The sequence below is a fragment of the Plectropomus leopardus genome, chromosome 13 (genome assembly GCF_008729295.1).
Source record: "Plectropomus leopardus isolate mb chromosome 13, YSFRI_Pleo_2.0, whole genome shotgun sequence".
Lineage (NCBI taxonomy): Eukaryota > Metazoa > Chordata > Actinopteri > Perciformes > Serranidae > Plectropomus > Plectropomus leopardus.
Window position 1 is genome coordinate 15,220,149 of NC_056475.1, and position 17,019 is coordinate 15,237,167.

Consider the following 17,019-nt stretch of genomic DNA (forward strand, 5'->3'; position numbering starts at 1 on the left):
GACTCCCCACGAGAAGTCAATTGGACCACCTTGCTGCTGCAGCCTGCCAGCCTGAAGATCAGAGACACCGGTAAATAGTTAGCGGTGTGGATTATGATGAGAAGTAGCTTCACTTAACCCAGTACAGCACAAGTAGTTCAGCTGACTTTTACAGAACTGGTAAATTTAACGCTATACGCTTGTTTTATTTTTGTAAGACGACCTGTAGATAACTAGAAGACAGTCGTATCGCTGAAGATGTCAGTGGTGGGATTTGACTTGGGCTTCCAAAGCTGCTATGTAGCTGTAGCCCGAGCCGGAGGAATCGAGACAGTCGCTAACGAGTACAGCGACAGATCCACGCCGTAAGTACCTAAGATAAAGGTATTATTTATTTGACTTTTGAGTGGAAAGCTACAGAAGAAATGGGGTTCATTTTCTAACAGTTGACGTCTCATCGGCGTTAGGGTAATGCACGTGAATGCAGCTTTACTAGCCACCGTTAGCTGAACTAGTACCCCTGTGGCTAAGAAACCTGTTTTTCAGTATGAGTAAATCAGTGAAACGATTGTTAAAATTCACATGGCGAACCTGGAACCATTTAATATTATTTCTTAACGTACACAACCCGCTCAGCGACCAATCATAGAGCCACGGCGCGCTAGCTAGTTAGTTAGCTAAGCCCCCAGTTTTATTACTGTTACTGTATAGTTTGAAAATAGGCTTTAGTTGCCCGGTGAACACGGGCGGGCGGTGTTATCCGTTCTAATCACTGTTGTTAACGTCTTGAAGGCGAAAGCTCCGACCAACCGGTGTGCCCCGTGTGACAAAATAGTGCGCCTTGCACTATGTCTCAACGATGACGACAGCAGCCAACCGCTTGTTAGAATATTCTAGCAAGTTATATGGCACAACGATTTGTGCGAAAGATATATACTATTTATATTATTTTAAAAATATATAGATATTTTAAGGAATTTTGTTATCAAGGTATTTGTTTTCGACTTCATAAGTTCAGCTCATTCAGCAATCACTGTGGGCACACTTTGTACCCACAGTGATTGTAGGTTCTGTCCAGTATAAAATCATGTTAATTTAAAGGGGCGTTTTGGCAGTGTTTTTTAAGCTGCTGACATGTTTGTATTTGCTGTCAAGGAGGCTTAAGAAAAAAAGTGTTGTGTTATCTCATCAAGTGTTTTGATTTTTAGTTTTTTATAGTCTTTATGGGGAGTACATAAATACAAGAAATTCACTCAGGCGTTTTATTGATTTCAGAAGAAAGTCATCGTTTGAGAGTAGTATTTGTAACTCAGAGTGCCTGAACTATAAGAGAAAAAAAAGAGGTTCAAAATAATCAAAGTCTGAGTACATTTTTGGCAAAAACAAAACCACAAACAAAACCCAAGCTAGGCTAAAATAGTCCATTTAAATTTAACTTAATGTGTAGTGTATAGCAAACAGAAATATATTTTCCAGCACATATCTTATATATTAAATATATCCAAAGCTGTCATAAAAGGTCAATTTAAATTAATATTTAATCCATTGAGGAAAAGGGTATTCAATGTTTTAAATCATGTGATTGTACAGATTAATCTATCTAAACCTTGTGGATTTTAAAGAGCCTTTTCATATATTTTGAACTTGTTTATATTGAGTTTGAAATGAATGGAAAGCACTACATTTATATTTCACTGACCAATCTGCATGTAACAAGTTAGTTATGACTGAAACAATTAGAATATTGAATTTGTCAATGGACAGACAGATAATTGATTCCAATTCTTTACAAATATATAATGTGATCATAGTTGAAATAATCTATGTCAATAACACTTGCTGATTACAGAAACAGAACAACTTGCTTATTTCTAGTTCTTAACATTATATCATTTTGGCCTTTAGTCTCGTGACTGATCACCAATCTGAAATCTCCAATCTTGGTGATTGTGGGATGTACTTGACATTTTTAAGATTTCATATTTAATCATAAGAATAGTCTGTTAATCAAAGAGTGATGATATTTGCCTTTTAAATGTTGTCCTCAAACTAGTCCACAATTTTCTCATTTTCAAATGTTTTTTCTTCAAAAAAACACCACATCTTGCTATTATGTTCTTGAGCCAAGATACGCCTGTTTAGCCATTTTCCTTAGAGACACTTGTTGCATTGACCCCCTCTTTGACAACAACAGCACTTGTGTGTTGACTGTGATGGTAACTCCGACATCTGTGTTTGAAGGGGATGGTGATGACAGGCATGTTTGACCATGGCCTACTGGGATACAAGTGGGCTGACCACACCACTTCAAGCTTAGTGTTTATACAGTACTGTGTGAACTGTGAGAGATAGATGTAACAAGCCTGCATGCAGCAATCAACCTGGTTTTAATAAAGCTTACTTTGAAAAATGTACAGTCTACTTTTCTTGATTATCTACTTTTGTTTGTTGGTAAAAATATTTTAAGAAAGTTTATATGACACATTGAGTTGAACTTATATGTAACCAAAACAAACGTCAAGTGTTGTTACTGCTGACAATGGAAACGGCTGGTCCAGTTTTATGTGGGTTGGGCTCTGAAATATCATGTCGTGTGTAGGCATGGTAAGACCATATAATACCTCAACTGGCAATTAAATCTGTCTTGATTTGGGGTGTATTCACAAATAGGTGGCTCATACATCGAGCTTAGACTGCTTGCCCGTAATAGTATGTCATGTTGAGGCTTAACATTTTCTTTGATGTCTTCCAGGTCATTTGTATCATTTGGACCACGAAATCGATCTATAGGAGCTGCTGCAAAAAGCCAGGTAAAATCAATTCAGCTGTCCTGTTCACATCCTTTGAGTTCCTTCTAATTCAGTGCAAAAAAGCTGGAAAATGTGTCAAGGTTAATGTAACTTTCTTCATCATGTCAAGGTGGTGACCAATTGTCAGAACACGGTGCAGGGCTTCAAGCGTTTCCATGGCAGGGCTTTTTCGGACCCCTACGTCCAGTCAGCCAAGTCAAACTTGGTGTACAACCTGGCACAGATGCCCAATGGATCCACCGGTATAAAAGTAAGATTAAGAATATTTAAGAATATTATGGACAAAAAGACAGAATCATTTATTATAAAATATCACACAAGACTTGAGTGAGCACACTCAGCAGCTGCATTTATCAGATGTACTCTGAACTGGGTCAATCAAAAAAAAAAAACAACAACATCCATAAGAAATTAAACAGAATGATAGTGTAGAGACAGAGCAGCCTTTTTTATGACTATATTGTTGCCCACCTTTATAACCTGGTGTGCTCCAAGTAGTGCCTCATGTGATGTCTTTTCTCTGAATCATAGCTCTTCTATGTTACCTTCTGATTCTGTCCAGCTCTCTGTGCTTTTACCCTAAAAACCGTCTCTCTTGTCTCTGTCTAAGCTGTTATATTTTTTGTCCTGGCATTTTGTCTCTTCTAACATTATTCTGTGGTGAGAAATGATCACTGCACTGTCTCTCTGAACCTTGCAGTCAGCTGACTGCTTAAATATGTAAGATGTACTTTTGGTGCCACCAGATTCATGGTGTTAGCCTCAAAACATACCCAGAGGGTACACAAAGTACTCAAATATCAATGCTTGGCTTTCACACTGCAAACACTCAGCACAGCATGTTTTTGTGCCCCTGTGGAGATAATTAACGTGAGTCCTCAGAAGAAATGGCAAATCGGAGAAGATTTCACTAACCTGTCGTTGCCTGCAAAATCACTTCTTACATTTTCAGATTGCATATTTAAATATTGCATACACAGAAGTTCTTCAGTCTGTTTTATGAACTTTCAATCTGTTTTAATGTCTTCAGTCTAACAGCAGTGGCTTATTTCATTGTTAAAAAATACATATATTACTATTTAAAATGCGATTTGCCTCAAGAATAAACAGTCTTCCTGTTATTTCTCAACTCAAGGTGATGTACATGGAGGAGGAGAAAGTGTTCAGCAGCGAGCAGGTAACTGGCATGCTGCTGACCAAACTGAAGGAGACTGCTGAAAGTGCACTGAAGAAACCAGTTGCGGACTGTGTCATCTCGGTAAGCATCTTTTGAGACCTCCACAGCAGTTTACCGGCTTTAGCAGGGTTTCTGCAAATCTATAAAACTTCATAGACAGATTTCTTGATGCAGTGCATTAGTTTTCTTGTGGTCTCTGTCCAACTTAGGCTCATTTTTATACCAGCATACCTAATTGGTATTAAATGTCGAAGGAGGTGTCACTTAACTTTTTGGATCACTGCACATAGCTTATTTAAAGATGTGGCATTGGATTACAAGACTTTCAAGAGACACAGGACTCGCTTTACTCCATGCGATTCTCTGTACTTGGGAGGAATATTGCATTGCATGTACATCCTCCAGTTTTGAGTTGCAGCTGTTGATGTCATCCTCTTGCATTTTCAAGTAGTTACGGTTATTAAAAAAAGGGGGAAAGCTGCCTCCAAGATCTATACGTGTATTACCACCTGTTCATATGACATTCTGAGCTCCAAGTGCTTCACCAGATGTCTTGTCTGAAAGCTTTATTTCCTTCCTTGCACCTTGCTGGTAAAGAGTGGGATGTGTGTGTTTCTTGCTGTGCTCAGTGTATGTATCCACCAGCAGCATCTGTTATGTAATGTTACAGATCTCACACAGAGAGGCTGTTACTTTCACTGGTCCCAAATCTACGATTTGCCTCAGCCCCAGAGATGGATAACATGTTATTAATAATGTGGCCAATAGCTAAATTTAGCGCTTTTCCACAAGGGGATGTTTTGTTTTGACACCCAGAGTAACTAACACAGCAACTTTATCCAGACATCTTGTGATGAAGGAGATACATGCATCATTAGGATTCAAAATGATCATTCACTCAGAAGAAATAAAGGATATGTTCTTAACTTTTGGACATCTTTGGCATATTATGTTTACAGGTTTTATTATTATTAGTGGTTCCAGTCAATTTTCTTATCTGCTTTGTTTTCCTCTGCAGGTACCAAGCTATTTCACTGATGCAGAGAGAAGGTCCGTTATGGATGCAGCTCAGATTGCAGGCCTCAACTGTCTGCGACTAATGAATGAGACCACCGCAGGTACATTGAAACTCAGTATACTCTGTACATGACAGGCAGCAGTTATTGGGCTATTAGACAATAACAACACTGTACCGTCAAATGACATCTGCAGTAGGCAGAAAAAAAATTGCTCGGATGGCAAAGGCATGACTTGCCTACTCTCCCTCTGATTGGCGAGTCCTTTTTGCCTCAGATTGGTTAGATTTAGGCATGAGGAGACAGATTTGTTAGGGTAAGAATGTGAGGGTAAGCCAATCAGAGGCAGAGTAAGGCAGGGTAGAGCAGGTCATGCGTTTGCCATCCCAGGGCGAGATATGTTGTTTTTATTTCTGGAGTAGTTACCTCTATAAGAAAGCTATGAGAAAGAATTGTTTTGCTTAAACTTAACTGAACTTAAGTCATTGCTGAGTAAAGATACTCTGGTTTGAACCATGTCAAGTTTATTTATATAGCACATTTCACATGACAGGCGCAGACTCAATGTGCTTAAGATAAAAATGACATCATACAACAAAAGTCATGCAAAAGAAAAATATGTAATATAGCAAAATATCACATATATAAACAAAGTTGATACAAACATAAAATAAAAAATATAACATGAGGCAGTAGGTCACTAAAATGGTATGGAATAAAAAGGCTTTATTATCATTATGCTTCTTAAAAGGGAATGATAATAATAAAATTACCAACAATAATAGTAATAATTCTAATACTAATAATAACAATAGTAGTAATAATAATATTAGCACTCACAATAATAGTAATAATAGTATTAACAATGATAGTGATGTCGTAGCTACAGTCTATGTAAATATGTCACAAAATTGCTACAATTTACTCACATAAACATGCTGAAACTCTGATTTATGTCTTTGTTTGTTACTTTCATATGCATTTAAACAAAAACATGTCATAAAGCTAAGCTTACAATTTATGTGCATGCATTTGCCGTCTGGCAGTGACACTTTTCTATAGGCATTCAGCATAACTGTGAGCACAAACTAATACCAGATTCTACCCGTTTGTTGCAGTGACTTTGGCATATGGCATCTACAAGCAGGACCTGCCAGCTCCAGAAGAGAAACCCAGGATAGTGGTGTTTGTGGACGTGGGCCACTCGGGTTACCAGGTGTCAGTTTGTGCCTTCAATAAGGGAAAGCTCAAGGTGAGTAATGAATAATTTGTGCCCATTTTGAAAAGCAATACTCACAGGGGAAATGTTTTTAGGGCAAGTTATGATGACACAGCACTATGTTCTCTGGAGGTTTTGCCAAAAAGTCTGTAATTTCTTTTTACTTGTGGGTGTAGATAAAACAGAGTGGTAAGCAAGGCTCCCTAGCAGTGTTTTTTTAATCTCTTGTTCATGGTGATTTTGTGGAAGTGTAAAAAAAAAAGAAATCTTTAAGTTGGAAACATTCAATCAACAGAACTTTTAATATTTAACCCACATTTTGCCTACATTGTTCCTTAGTAGGAATGCTATATTTTCTTCACCTCAGTTTATGCAATTGATATATAATACCTCCTCCTGACCACATTTCTACCATAATGAAGCTAATTAATGTTGTTTAATTGAACCATACATAAGTCTGCTTTTTTATTTGCTCATTTGCACCCACCTTAGACACACAGCAATGCTGTAAATAGAAATATTCATTCACTAATTTGATAGTTTTCGAATATTTGCCCCCTCTCTTTCTCCACCTTCAGATCCTGGCAACAGCGTTTGATCCAGAGCTTGGTGGGAAGGGCTTTGACGACATCCTGGTCAACCACTTCTGTGAGGAGTTTGGGAAAAAGTACAAGCTGGACGTCAGGTCCAAGCCCCGTGCGCTTGTGCGCCTGCACCAAGAGTGCGAGAAGCTCAAGAAGCTGATGAGTGCCAACTCCTCCGACTTGCCACTCAACATTGAGTGCTTCATGAATGACATTGATGTTTCCGGTAAACTTAACAGGTGAGAATCAGCGTTGATGTGGTAATCAAGAGGATAAAGTCTGTTACGCCATAGGTATAAGAAAAACCATTGATGTAAGCTTGAGAACAACTGTAATCAATGGGTTTCTGTGCTGTTGTTGCTTATAAAGCTACCTGTTTCTCTCTTTATTGTTTATATGGATCCTTTTGAGCCTATTGATAAGCACAAATTCAAAATGGCATTGCTAGAATTAGAAATGACTTTAGAGGTACTTATTTTGTGTGAGTCTATTAATAATCAATGACCGCGTGTCCCCAGAGGTCAATTTGAGGAGATGTGTGCAGGGCTGCTGGCCAAAGTAGAGGGTCCCCTGCGCAGCGTCATGGAACAAGCAAGTGAGTATATCTGATTTTAATAGCAGCTGGACTATCCCTGTCTGCATGTGCACACTCATAGAGATCTGAGGCAGCGCTTTCCCTCCTTCCACTGGCAGCTCGCCTGCCTTCCTGCCTCTCCTTAATCATTCCTTGTGTCCTCTCTAGCTCTGCTTGTTCTTGCTTGTCCATGTAGAGCAGTCATATGGCAAATACTAAATAATTACAACTAAATAATACCAAATAATACTAAGCAAATACTAAGTGTTAAGTCTTTTTGAGTAATATGCTTTCCCCAAAAGATTTGACATTGAGGACTAAAATATCCTGGATGTAACTTTAATGCAAGCAGTGGCTTCACCTTAAAACTTCTGTCACAATGTTTTTGATCAGTGTTGGAAAGTGAAGCTGTGACTCTGTAAACTTTAACAAGCCTGTTTTGTATCATTCTTATCTCCTGCTTCCTGTTATCCAGAGCTGAAAAAGGAAGACATCTATGCAGTGGAAATAGTGGGCGGTGCCTCCAGAATCCCCGCCATCAAAGAGCGAATCAGCAAATTCTTCGGCAAAGAGCTGAGCACCACCCTGAACGCAGACGAAGCCGTGGCCAGAGGCTGTGCTCTGCAGGTACAGATCACCTGTTGTGTCCAGCACTTTGTACAGGAATCGCTCAGCAAGCTCACTCCCCAGCAGCTGTGATACTACAGTGGGGGGAATATGAAACGCATACACATAAACATTAATCAGTCAAGAAAAAAAATCACAAACAATTGCTGGTAACAGCTTCACAAAACAAATTTCCTGCTGTTGGTCAGAATCATAAAGTGACTTCAAGGCTCAAGTTTGAGCTTTGATAACTTGTGTTTTTGTGTTTTTCCTCCTCAGTGTGCTATCTTGTCACCAGCATTCAAAGTCAGAGAGTTCTCCATTACAGATGTTGTCCCTTATGCCATCTCTCTAAAGTGGAGTTCAGCTGCAGAGGAGGGACTGAGGTATGATCTCCGTCTGCATCACCTTAAGAACATCAAATAAGAAGTTGTTTTACTTCATGTTTGAATCTCACCTTTTAATTTGGACATCATGTTTTATATTATTCTGCATATCTAATACTCTACTTTTTTGTTGAAATGGATATCAGTGGACTTCACTGATATAAAGTGGTGTGAGTTTTCAGGTGTTTATAGGAGGCCTTAAAATGTTTAGAATACCATTACCATATCAACTTAATGTTTTCCCCTCTTTATCTTGCATCATGTCTGTTATACCGTAGTTCTCACTTATAATTTCAGCAATTTTCAATACTTGTTCAAAATAATAATCTCCCCCAACCTGCAGTTAAGACAAGTCTGCATGGGACTGTTTTTTCAGACCACACCTGACACATTTTCCTGTGCATGCAGGATTCTCTGCCACACCTGCACACACCCACCATCTGAAATCTCTGCCAGTGCCATTCACTGTACACTAGATTATTTTTTAAAATCTTGACTAATATCCATCTCTGTGAAATGTATGTGTAAATGTTGTTCAATTTTAATATTTTATTGACCTCAAACTGATTTGTTTTTACAGTGATTGTGAAGTTTTCCCAAAGAACCACGCAGCTCCATTCTCCAAAGTTTTGACCTTCTTCCGAAAAGAGCCCTTCACCCTTGAAGGATACTACAACAACCCAAAAGAGCTGCCCTACCCCAGCAGCACTATAGGTACTGCAAGTTACACTTTAGTAAGACATAATCACTTATATAGACATCAAGTAAGGAATAAATCCTTTTTTTGTTTTCATTCATTAATTAAGTAGTTTGCAATGCAAACCCAAGTGTGTAAGTAACTAAGGAGCACTTCATTTTTATGATTGACATTTGCTCCAGCTTCATACTCCATTTGTTTGCTGCTAGTTTTGAGTGGTTGCAGTTACTTTGTATGCATTTTTCAACCAATTACATCCAGCCTTCAGTCACATGATGTTTGATATGCTGATGATTGCTAAAACATGTTAATTGTGAAATCTAAATGGTTTGATTTCCCACAAATATTTTTAGATCTATAACATATTTTTCTGTGATTCAACTTAGCTTCCTCGCCCTTCCTCATTAATACAAGAAGATGCTTAAACCGATTCTAATCTCCATACAGGCCAGTTCCTGATCCAGAATGTGGTTCCTCAGGCATCTGGGGAAAGTGCAAAGGTCAAGGTGAAAGTACGAGTCAACATACACGGCGTGTTCAGTGTATCGAGTGCCTCGCTAGTAGAGGTCTTGAAAACAGTTGAGGGGGAAGAGCCAATGGAGACAGACCAGACAGTGAAGGAAGAGGAGGTGTGTACTTTGTGTATTTGCACTGGGTGTAAGAGAATAATGACTGTGTGAAAGAGAGGGAGAGAAACACACACACTTCTGTTTTTTTTTTTTAAATGCCGTTTGTTTTGTGTTTCATCTCAGAGATTGCATTCACACAGTCAGTCTTGCCACACCTTGATTTTTTTAATGCTCAGTAACGTCATCAGTCTGGAATTTAGATGTCTTGCCTTAACAAGCTCAACGCAGCTTCAAGGCGTTGCATTTATCTCTCGGTAATGCCTCTTTGTAATTTTGTTTGGCATTTTATTTTGGGTTGTTTGTCACCATCTGTGCTTCAGAGCCCACACTTTGGCCTTTTTTTCCCAAAGTAATTCGTCATAAGTGTTCCTCTGTTTTAATGTCACTCACAAAGCTGAGAATAAACTCAAGAGTTGACGCAGTTAGAAAATGGCTAGAGGGTATAACACATTATCATGAACACCTGGACAATTAATGCTATCAAACATAATGCCTCTACAAAAGCATAATTGAGACTGAGTCAGGGACATTTTAATTTGTTTGGAGTTCGTGGTGTGATAAACTGCAGCAAAAGAACACATATCTTGGACGAACAGAAATCGACTTGCGTCTTTCAAGTTCATGTTTGGTTGGTGTTTCCAAGTGATTTTTGGTTTTGACTGGGAACACTCATGTTACAGTTTAGATCAAATCAGCTGCAAAATGCTGCATGTTCTCTTTTAATATCATCTCTGCACTGTCTTTCCTTTTGTCACCATGTGTCAGAACAAAATGCAGGTGGACCAAGAGGATCAAAAAGTCCAGGCAGGAGAAAACGGAGACAAGAAATCTGAGGCCGAAGAGATGGAGGTAACCTTGTGCTGGGTGATAAGGCAATCACTGTGATCTCAATACATTTTCGAAACCTTTTATGGCAGAATTACACTGCCTTGCTTTTGACATTCCCGATAGTCCACAAGGATACAGACTTTTATAGTATCTCAAGAACTGCTTTATTAGTGAATGCCGCCATGTTCACCCTCCGCCAACCACTTCCACCACACTTCCTGTTCCTCCACAAGGCCGATAACTGATTACATTACATTGCAAGAATAATAGTACCTGTAATTTAACAATTCCTGCCTTTTTTTCTTATGTCCTTACCTTCTATCTTTTTTTTTTACCTGTTTCCATACTACAATGATAAGAAGGAAAGGAGGAAGTAAGGGCATAAGAACAGAAGGAGTGACTGTAGGACATGAAGAAGATTCCTTACTTGATTCCTTCCTTTTTCCTTCACCCATTTCTTATACACCTCCTTCCTAATTTGTGTAAACATGACCTAAAAATGCTGCAGCCAGAGTGTCATTCAAATGAGTATTTTTAAGAAACTGACAAAGTGTGCCAAAATAGCTCTGGAATTTAAAGACGCAATTAACTCGATACTTATAAACAATAAAAACAATCCTCAAAAGTCCCTTTTTTTGCAGATCCAACACAAACAATTTTGGAGACACTTTTTCTGGTTAGGGACTGAAAACATTACAAATGGATGATAACTTTGGCACAGAGCAAGTTCTAATCAACAAACGTATTTTTTTTGCAAACAGGTTTTGTATTGATAATTAGGAACAGGAATTACTTGTACTACATCCTTATTGGTCTATTTTTTTAACCATTTCGGGGTTCACCATTAATGTTTTGTTTCACTGTCTTGGCCGGCAAGGGGGTAAAATCTACTTGCCCTGAGTAAATTTTCCCCTCCCCCAGTACAACTTGTTTTATCTAATAAAAACTTAACAAGCCTTTGGAAAACAACCCCTTTTTATTTCCCTTTGCTCTCAAGCTTGCAGCAAACTGTGCAATACATAAAGTTTTACCCACATCCTCCTTACGTCACCCAAATAAACTCCTGTTTCCAGGATAATTCAAATACTCACTTGTGCTCCAGCTTACAAATGTTTACTTTACCTGACGCCATTTTCTTGCAAGTGCCGAATCAGTACTGAGCATGTGTACAAATTCCAAATCCATATCACCCAGCACTAAGGTACCCGCTTACACGAACAGAATGTTTCAAACTGGATGATGCATTTGGTGACGGGTGTTTGAATGGGAAATTTGTAACAATAACACCACAAAAAAAAAAACATTTAAAGAGAACCATAGCTATTTAAAATGTTTGCATACACATACTAAATGACAAATAAATGTAAAATAAAATCCTTGTGCATCTAAAAGCACAATAAAGGACGTTTGGAGTCTCAACTGAATTGAACTATTCACATTCAAAAAGCATAATGAATTTAATTGAAATAGCGAATTTAGCAACTATCATTGAAGTTTAAACAAAAGCACACACAAAAAAAATAAATAATTCACTTAAACTTGTAGTTGAGCTTTACAGATTAATCTAACCTACGAAAATTGACTTTAGTCACACAAGGCTTTATGTTGTAAAAGCATATTTTTGACGGTAAAAATTGATAATAAAGTAATAATATAAATAAATATTTAACATGGCCTTTAGATATGTCATAGTTCAATGTTTTATTTGCATAGACTTCATTTCATCTCTCCTTTTTCAGACAACAGAGGACGCCAAGCAGGAGAAGAAGAACGACCAGCCCCCTCAGGCCAAAAAGCCCAAAGTCAAAACGAAGACAGTGGACCTGCCCATCGAGAACAGTTTGCACTGGCAGCTGTCCAGTGACGTACTAAATATGTTTGTGGAGAATGAGGTAATGCTCTAAAAATCACTAGGAATGTCTAGCATGCATGTGCAAGTGAGACTTACTGCTCCTGGTTCCATTTGCTTTTTATTTAAAACAAAAAGGAATGACTTTTGGTCACTATATAATTTATGTTTGTAAGAAAATAACTACTTTATCTGATAACATAATGACGGCATACATTACTCTAAGGTTTTTCCCTTTGTTAGTGCTTTTTCCTCATTTTTTTTTTTGAGATTTACTGTGGAGGCAGATTAGTTATTTAACTCCCATGGGGCTTCTTGACTGTCCCACTTATGTACTTCACAAGCTTAAATTTAGATAACTCAACATAATAAAGTTACATTCTAGCTCTAAATGTCATTCTTTGGACTGCACGTGAGCATCCACCAAATAGAATTTATATTTTGTGTCCGTTTGGTCCATCTTTAAGTGGTTTAATGCCACTTCTTCTTTCGTTGCTTGCTCTTCTGTTGACTCATCAGTTTCACTGTGACTCTTCCAGGGTAAGATGATCATGCAGGATAAGCTGGAGAAGGAGAGGAATGACGCCAAGAACAACGTAGAAGAGTACGTGTACGACATGAGGGATAAGCTGCACGGCGCCCTGGAGAAATTTGTGAACGAAGCTGTGAGTATTGATCACATTTGAGGCACTATGGAGCATGTTCACAGACACTTGTGTTCACCTCAGATTCATAAAGTCCGCACGTACTTCATGTTTTGTTCCGGTGATGTTTTTGTCGATTATGAACTTAATTGCGCTTTTTTGTATGACATGTAGGATCGTGACGCTTTCTCGTTAAAACTGGAGGACACAGAGAACTGGCTGTACGAAGACGGAGAGGACCAACAGAAACAAGTTTACATCGACAAACTGGCTGAACTGAAGGTAAGCTGGAGAGCTGTGTGTGTGACTGCACAGATGCTGCTAAGTGAAATAGTAATATTCCCATTCAAAAGTGAACTCGGATTTTAAGAAGATGGTTCACTGTACAGTGTGGGACTTGTGCACAGGTGACGGTGACCTTATCATCTATAATATCATTATTTTTCAAACGGTAATTGCCTGATTAAGTCATGTCATTAATCCTGTCATTAAGTGGTGAATACAGCTTGTTTTTTCAGTGTGTTTTTTTTTTTTTATGCTTGACCGACTAATTGATGAAAGCTGATGTTTTTCCTTTCTACAGAAAATGGGCCAGCCAATTCGTGAGAGATACATGGAAGCTGAGGAGAGACCAAAAGCATTTGAGGAGCTTGGCAGACAGATTCAGATGTACATGAAGGTCATCGAAGCTTATAAAGCAAAGGTAACCTGATGTGAAGAGCAAGTGTGTTGAATTAAAAAAATGACTGCAGAGTTTGATTTTAGTGATCATATTACTTTTTTTTTAAAATCACATTATGAGGTAGTGTGTTAGACTATTGATTAACAACCACCAAACAGATTTTCAAATCTCCCTGTGCCAACAGGATGAGCTGTATGATCACCTGGATGAGCTGGAGGTGACTCGGGTGGACAAGCACGTGAAAGATGCCATGGTCTGGATGAACGGCAAGATGAACCAGCAGAATAATCAGGACCTCACTCGGGATCCAGTGGTCAAAGTTGCAGAGATCCAGGCCAAGGTTAAGGTACGAAGAGTGCATTCAAGACCCTTATTCACATAACCTTAAAATAATTAGAGGATGTGAAAATGTTCAGTTGGCTTGACACCACAGGCTTCAACAAGTCCACCTCCTGCAGATTTCTTTTAAGTCTGGTTTCCCTCAGGTTAATATTTGACATCGATAAACGTGACGTTTTTAAAAAGCAGTGGGGGAAAATGATGAAAAGCACCTTCTTGTGCAGGAAGTCCATGCTCCAAATATGGCTTGAAGTGGCCATGTTTATTCATGAGAGTGCAACTTGTGTGCACTCAGGGTCAAAATAATGTAGGCATGTGCAATCATTGATTTTTTTTACTGCCACGGTTGAGCCATGAAAAATTTCCCACCCTTTGATGGCCACAGTTTTCACCCTAGGAGGCTGAAATTTGGGATGGAGGTCAAGTATGTGTGTGTTTGTGTTTGTGCGTGTTTGACTTCATGCCAGGTGATTAAAAGGGGAGTGGTGGGAGTGATTGATCATAGAAAGACATGCATACACATAGATAGACAGTCACACACACCATTTTGCCCGCCCCCTTTCATTACTCATGAACTGGTTGTCGTAGGGAGGCTTCGTTGGACTAGTGACAGGTTGATCTTCCAGTGCAAACAGTTAAGGCGAGTTGCAGTTTGTAACAGTAGCAAGGAAGAGAGAAAAAAATGAATAAAGTCCACATTATGCAAATTGGATGTTAAAATTCTGGTGTGGAAAAAAAACTTTTTTTTACCCTTCCTCTTATGAATGCTTTCTTCTTCCTTCTTCAGGAGCTTTATTCAGCCTGCAACCCAGTGGTGTCCAAACCCAAGCCCAAAGTGGAGCCTCCTAAGGAGGAGAAGACGGAAAATGGTCCAGTCAATGGACAGGAGGGAACAGAGAGTCAGCCATGCAACCCAGACAAAGCAACTTCTGCAGGCAAGGAACAGGGAACGGCTGAGGACAAGCTTCCTCAAATGGACATTGACTAACTGTTGCAGCTGCCACCCCTGAATTTCATCTCTATTTGCCCTGCTACTCGCCCCCGATTCTGTTGTTCTTCTGAGATCATTACTGAGGACACAGAAGACACAGACAGCAGCATCCCTTATCAATATTATTCATCAGTCAGCCACCTCGGCATGTCTCATTTTCTTTGATGAATACAAAAATAATGTATAATATTAATATAGGATGGACTACTTTATGACAAAAAAAAGTTGTGTGCGTGGGGTGGAAAATTGCTTTCTCCATGTTGCTTTGATGGCCATTAGGTTAAAGATTGTTTTGTTCAGGATCTCCTGAGCACATTTAAGCTAAGAATGTCAGATTTTAGGAATTGTAAGCAAATTGGCTGCGCAGAAGAAAACTAGTAGTAAACACAGGATTCATGAAAATGTAAACTATTGCTGTTTGTCTAAATACGATAAAGGTACGGTGACACATGTAAACGAACATGGATTGTTCCAGGATGTACATGACAAATAGTGCATTTTTCCACTACAAAAAAACTGTAACTGCTGGGTAATGAGATGTTTAGTTTAAAAGGAAGGAAGGAAAGAGTTTTTGTTGAGTTTACTCGTACTGTTTGTTGAAACTAGATACTACTAGTTAGTGTCATGCAGTATTTCATTATTTGGCTTTGCTCATTGAAAAGCAATGGTTTGTCGGTTGTTCTCTGGTAGCCTTGTACTGTTCTTTTCTACTTAACGTTGTGAATGCTGGTCCAATAAGTCACCTTCTGGGTGCTGCTGTTGTCGCCACATCACCAAAAAAGCGAAAATAAATCTTGACAAAAAAAAACAAAGCAAAACAAAAAAAACATGATATGAGAAGTTGCTTGTTAACATGGAATAAGCGTTCATTGATACAGGTGAACACAATGACCACCTCCTCCTGCCTGAGACGAGATGAATCGAGGCTTTATTTTATTGTTGCCTACAAATCACTCACAAAATTATCCCTTGTAAGTAATTCTAATACTTGATTAATTGTTTGGATCATTTTCCAAATCAAACATGCCAAAAACTTACTAGTTCCAGTTTCTCAACTCTCTTCTTTGGTAGTAAACTTAATTTAATTTTGCAACGACAAAACAAGCATTTTAAATATATAGGTCTCAAGGTGATGACGTTTTTTAGGAATGATGAATCGAGGAAGTATTTGGCAGATTAAATAAATGACAAATAATCAAAAATATTTGTTAGTTGCTGTCTTACCCCAGGAGCTAAAAAAGTATCTTGACATAATGCATTCCTAGGATTTAACAAGGATTACTCTTATTATTATTATTATTATTATTATTATTATTATTATCATTATTGTTGTTGGTGGTGGTGGAGTTATTGCTATAAACACCAGGAAAGCACTTTGGACTTATTTATTTAATAATATGAATATAACAAAATGATGAAAATTTTATTGTGCAGCCTTCTCCAGTCAACAGTTACTTTGCATTCCTAAAACATTTTAAAAGAAGCCTTTTTATACTAAGAGAAGAAATTTTAAATATTGATTCAGAAATATGTATTATATGATGTTATAAAATAGTATATTAACATATTATAGTCCAGTACAGTATAATATACAGTGGTGAGGACTGAAACCCATTACATAAGTAAAAATACAAATACCACACTGCAAAAATACTCTGCTACTAGTAGAAGTCCTCCATTTAAAAAATGACTTAAGTAAGTTCCTAAGTATAATCGGGCAAATATACTTGATGCAGAAAATCATTGTAATCAATCAAAATAAAATAGTTAAAATGATAAGCTGCGAGTTCTCATACAACAAACCCATGAAATGTTTTTGCATGAAATCAATTTTCTAATTAATCAACAAATCGTTTCAGCTGCACGTGTATATTTTCATATAGTTTGTGTGCAAAAAAATCTTAATTTGTAGAGTAACTAGAAACTGAAGTTATTTAATAACTGTAGTGACCACTGTAGTTCCTCCTGAACTGTAGTTGAGTAGACGTAAAAAGTTGCAAGACATTAAA

The 17,019-nt window shown here is 38.1% G+C and overlaps 1 protein-coding gene across 2 annotated transcripts; it reads left to right on the forward strand.

Annotated features, from left to right (window-relative positions):
• The first annotated feature begins 15 nt into the window (after positions 1 to 15).
• On the forward strand, positions 16 to 16,234 carry hspa4a (heat shock protein 4a). 2 transcript variants are annotated; one of them, XM_042498869.1, is made up of 20 exons: positions 16 to 70; positions 198 to 344; positions 2,732 to 2,789; positions 2,899 to 3,039; positions 3,925 to 4,047; positions 4,985 to 5,084; positions 6,101 to 6,234; positions 6,780 to 7,024; positions 7,304 to 7,380; positions 7,835 to 7,986; positions 8,245 to 8,351; positions 8,932 to 9,065; positions 9,496 to 9,677; positions 10,443 to 10,526; positions 12,245 to 12,397; positions 12,894 to 13,019; positions 13,173 to 13,280; positions 13,582 to 13,701; positions 13,865 to 14,026; positions 14,807 to 16,234. In XM_042498869.1, the coding sequence occupies exons 2-20, from the start codon at positions 238 to 240 to the stop codon at positions 15,005 to 15,007; spliced, it is 2,514 nt and encodes an 837-aa protein (XP_042354803.1). In that variant the 5' UTR covers positions 16 to 70; positions 198 to 237; the 3' UTR covers positions 15,008 to 16,234. The 2 variants fall into 2 exon arrangements, with proteins under 2 accessions (XP_042354803.1, XP_042354802.1); XM_042498868.1 differs by having other exon boundaries at positions 48 to 344.
• Positions 16,235 to 17,019: the final 785 nt, after the last annotated feature.

Bases quoted from the DNA above. Each gene is read 5' to 3' on its own strand.
- hspa4a (XM_042498869.1), top strand. From the start codon at position 238: ATGTCAGTGGTGGGATTTGACTTGGGCTTCCAAAGCTGCTATGTAGCT. The intron at 10,527-12,244 runs GTAACCTTGTGC...CTCCTTTTTCAG, and splicing joins CTGAGGCCGAAGAGATGGAG to ACAACAGAGGACGCCAAGCA. The intron at 13,020-13,172 runs GTGAGTATTGAT...TATGACATGTAG, and splicing joins AGAAATTTGTGAACGAAGCT to GATCGTGACGCTTTCTCGTT.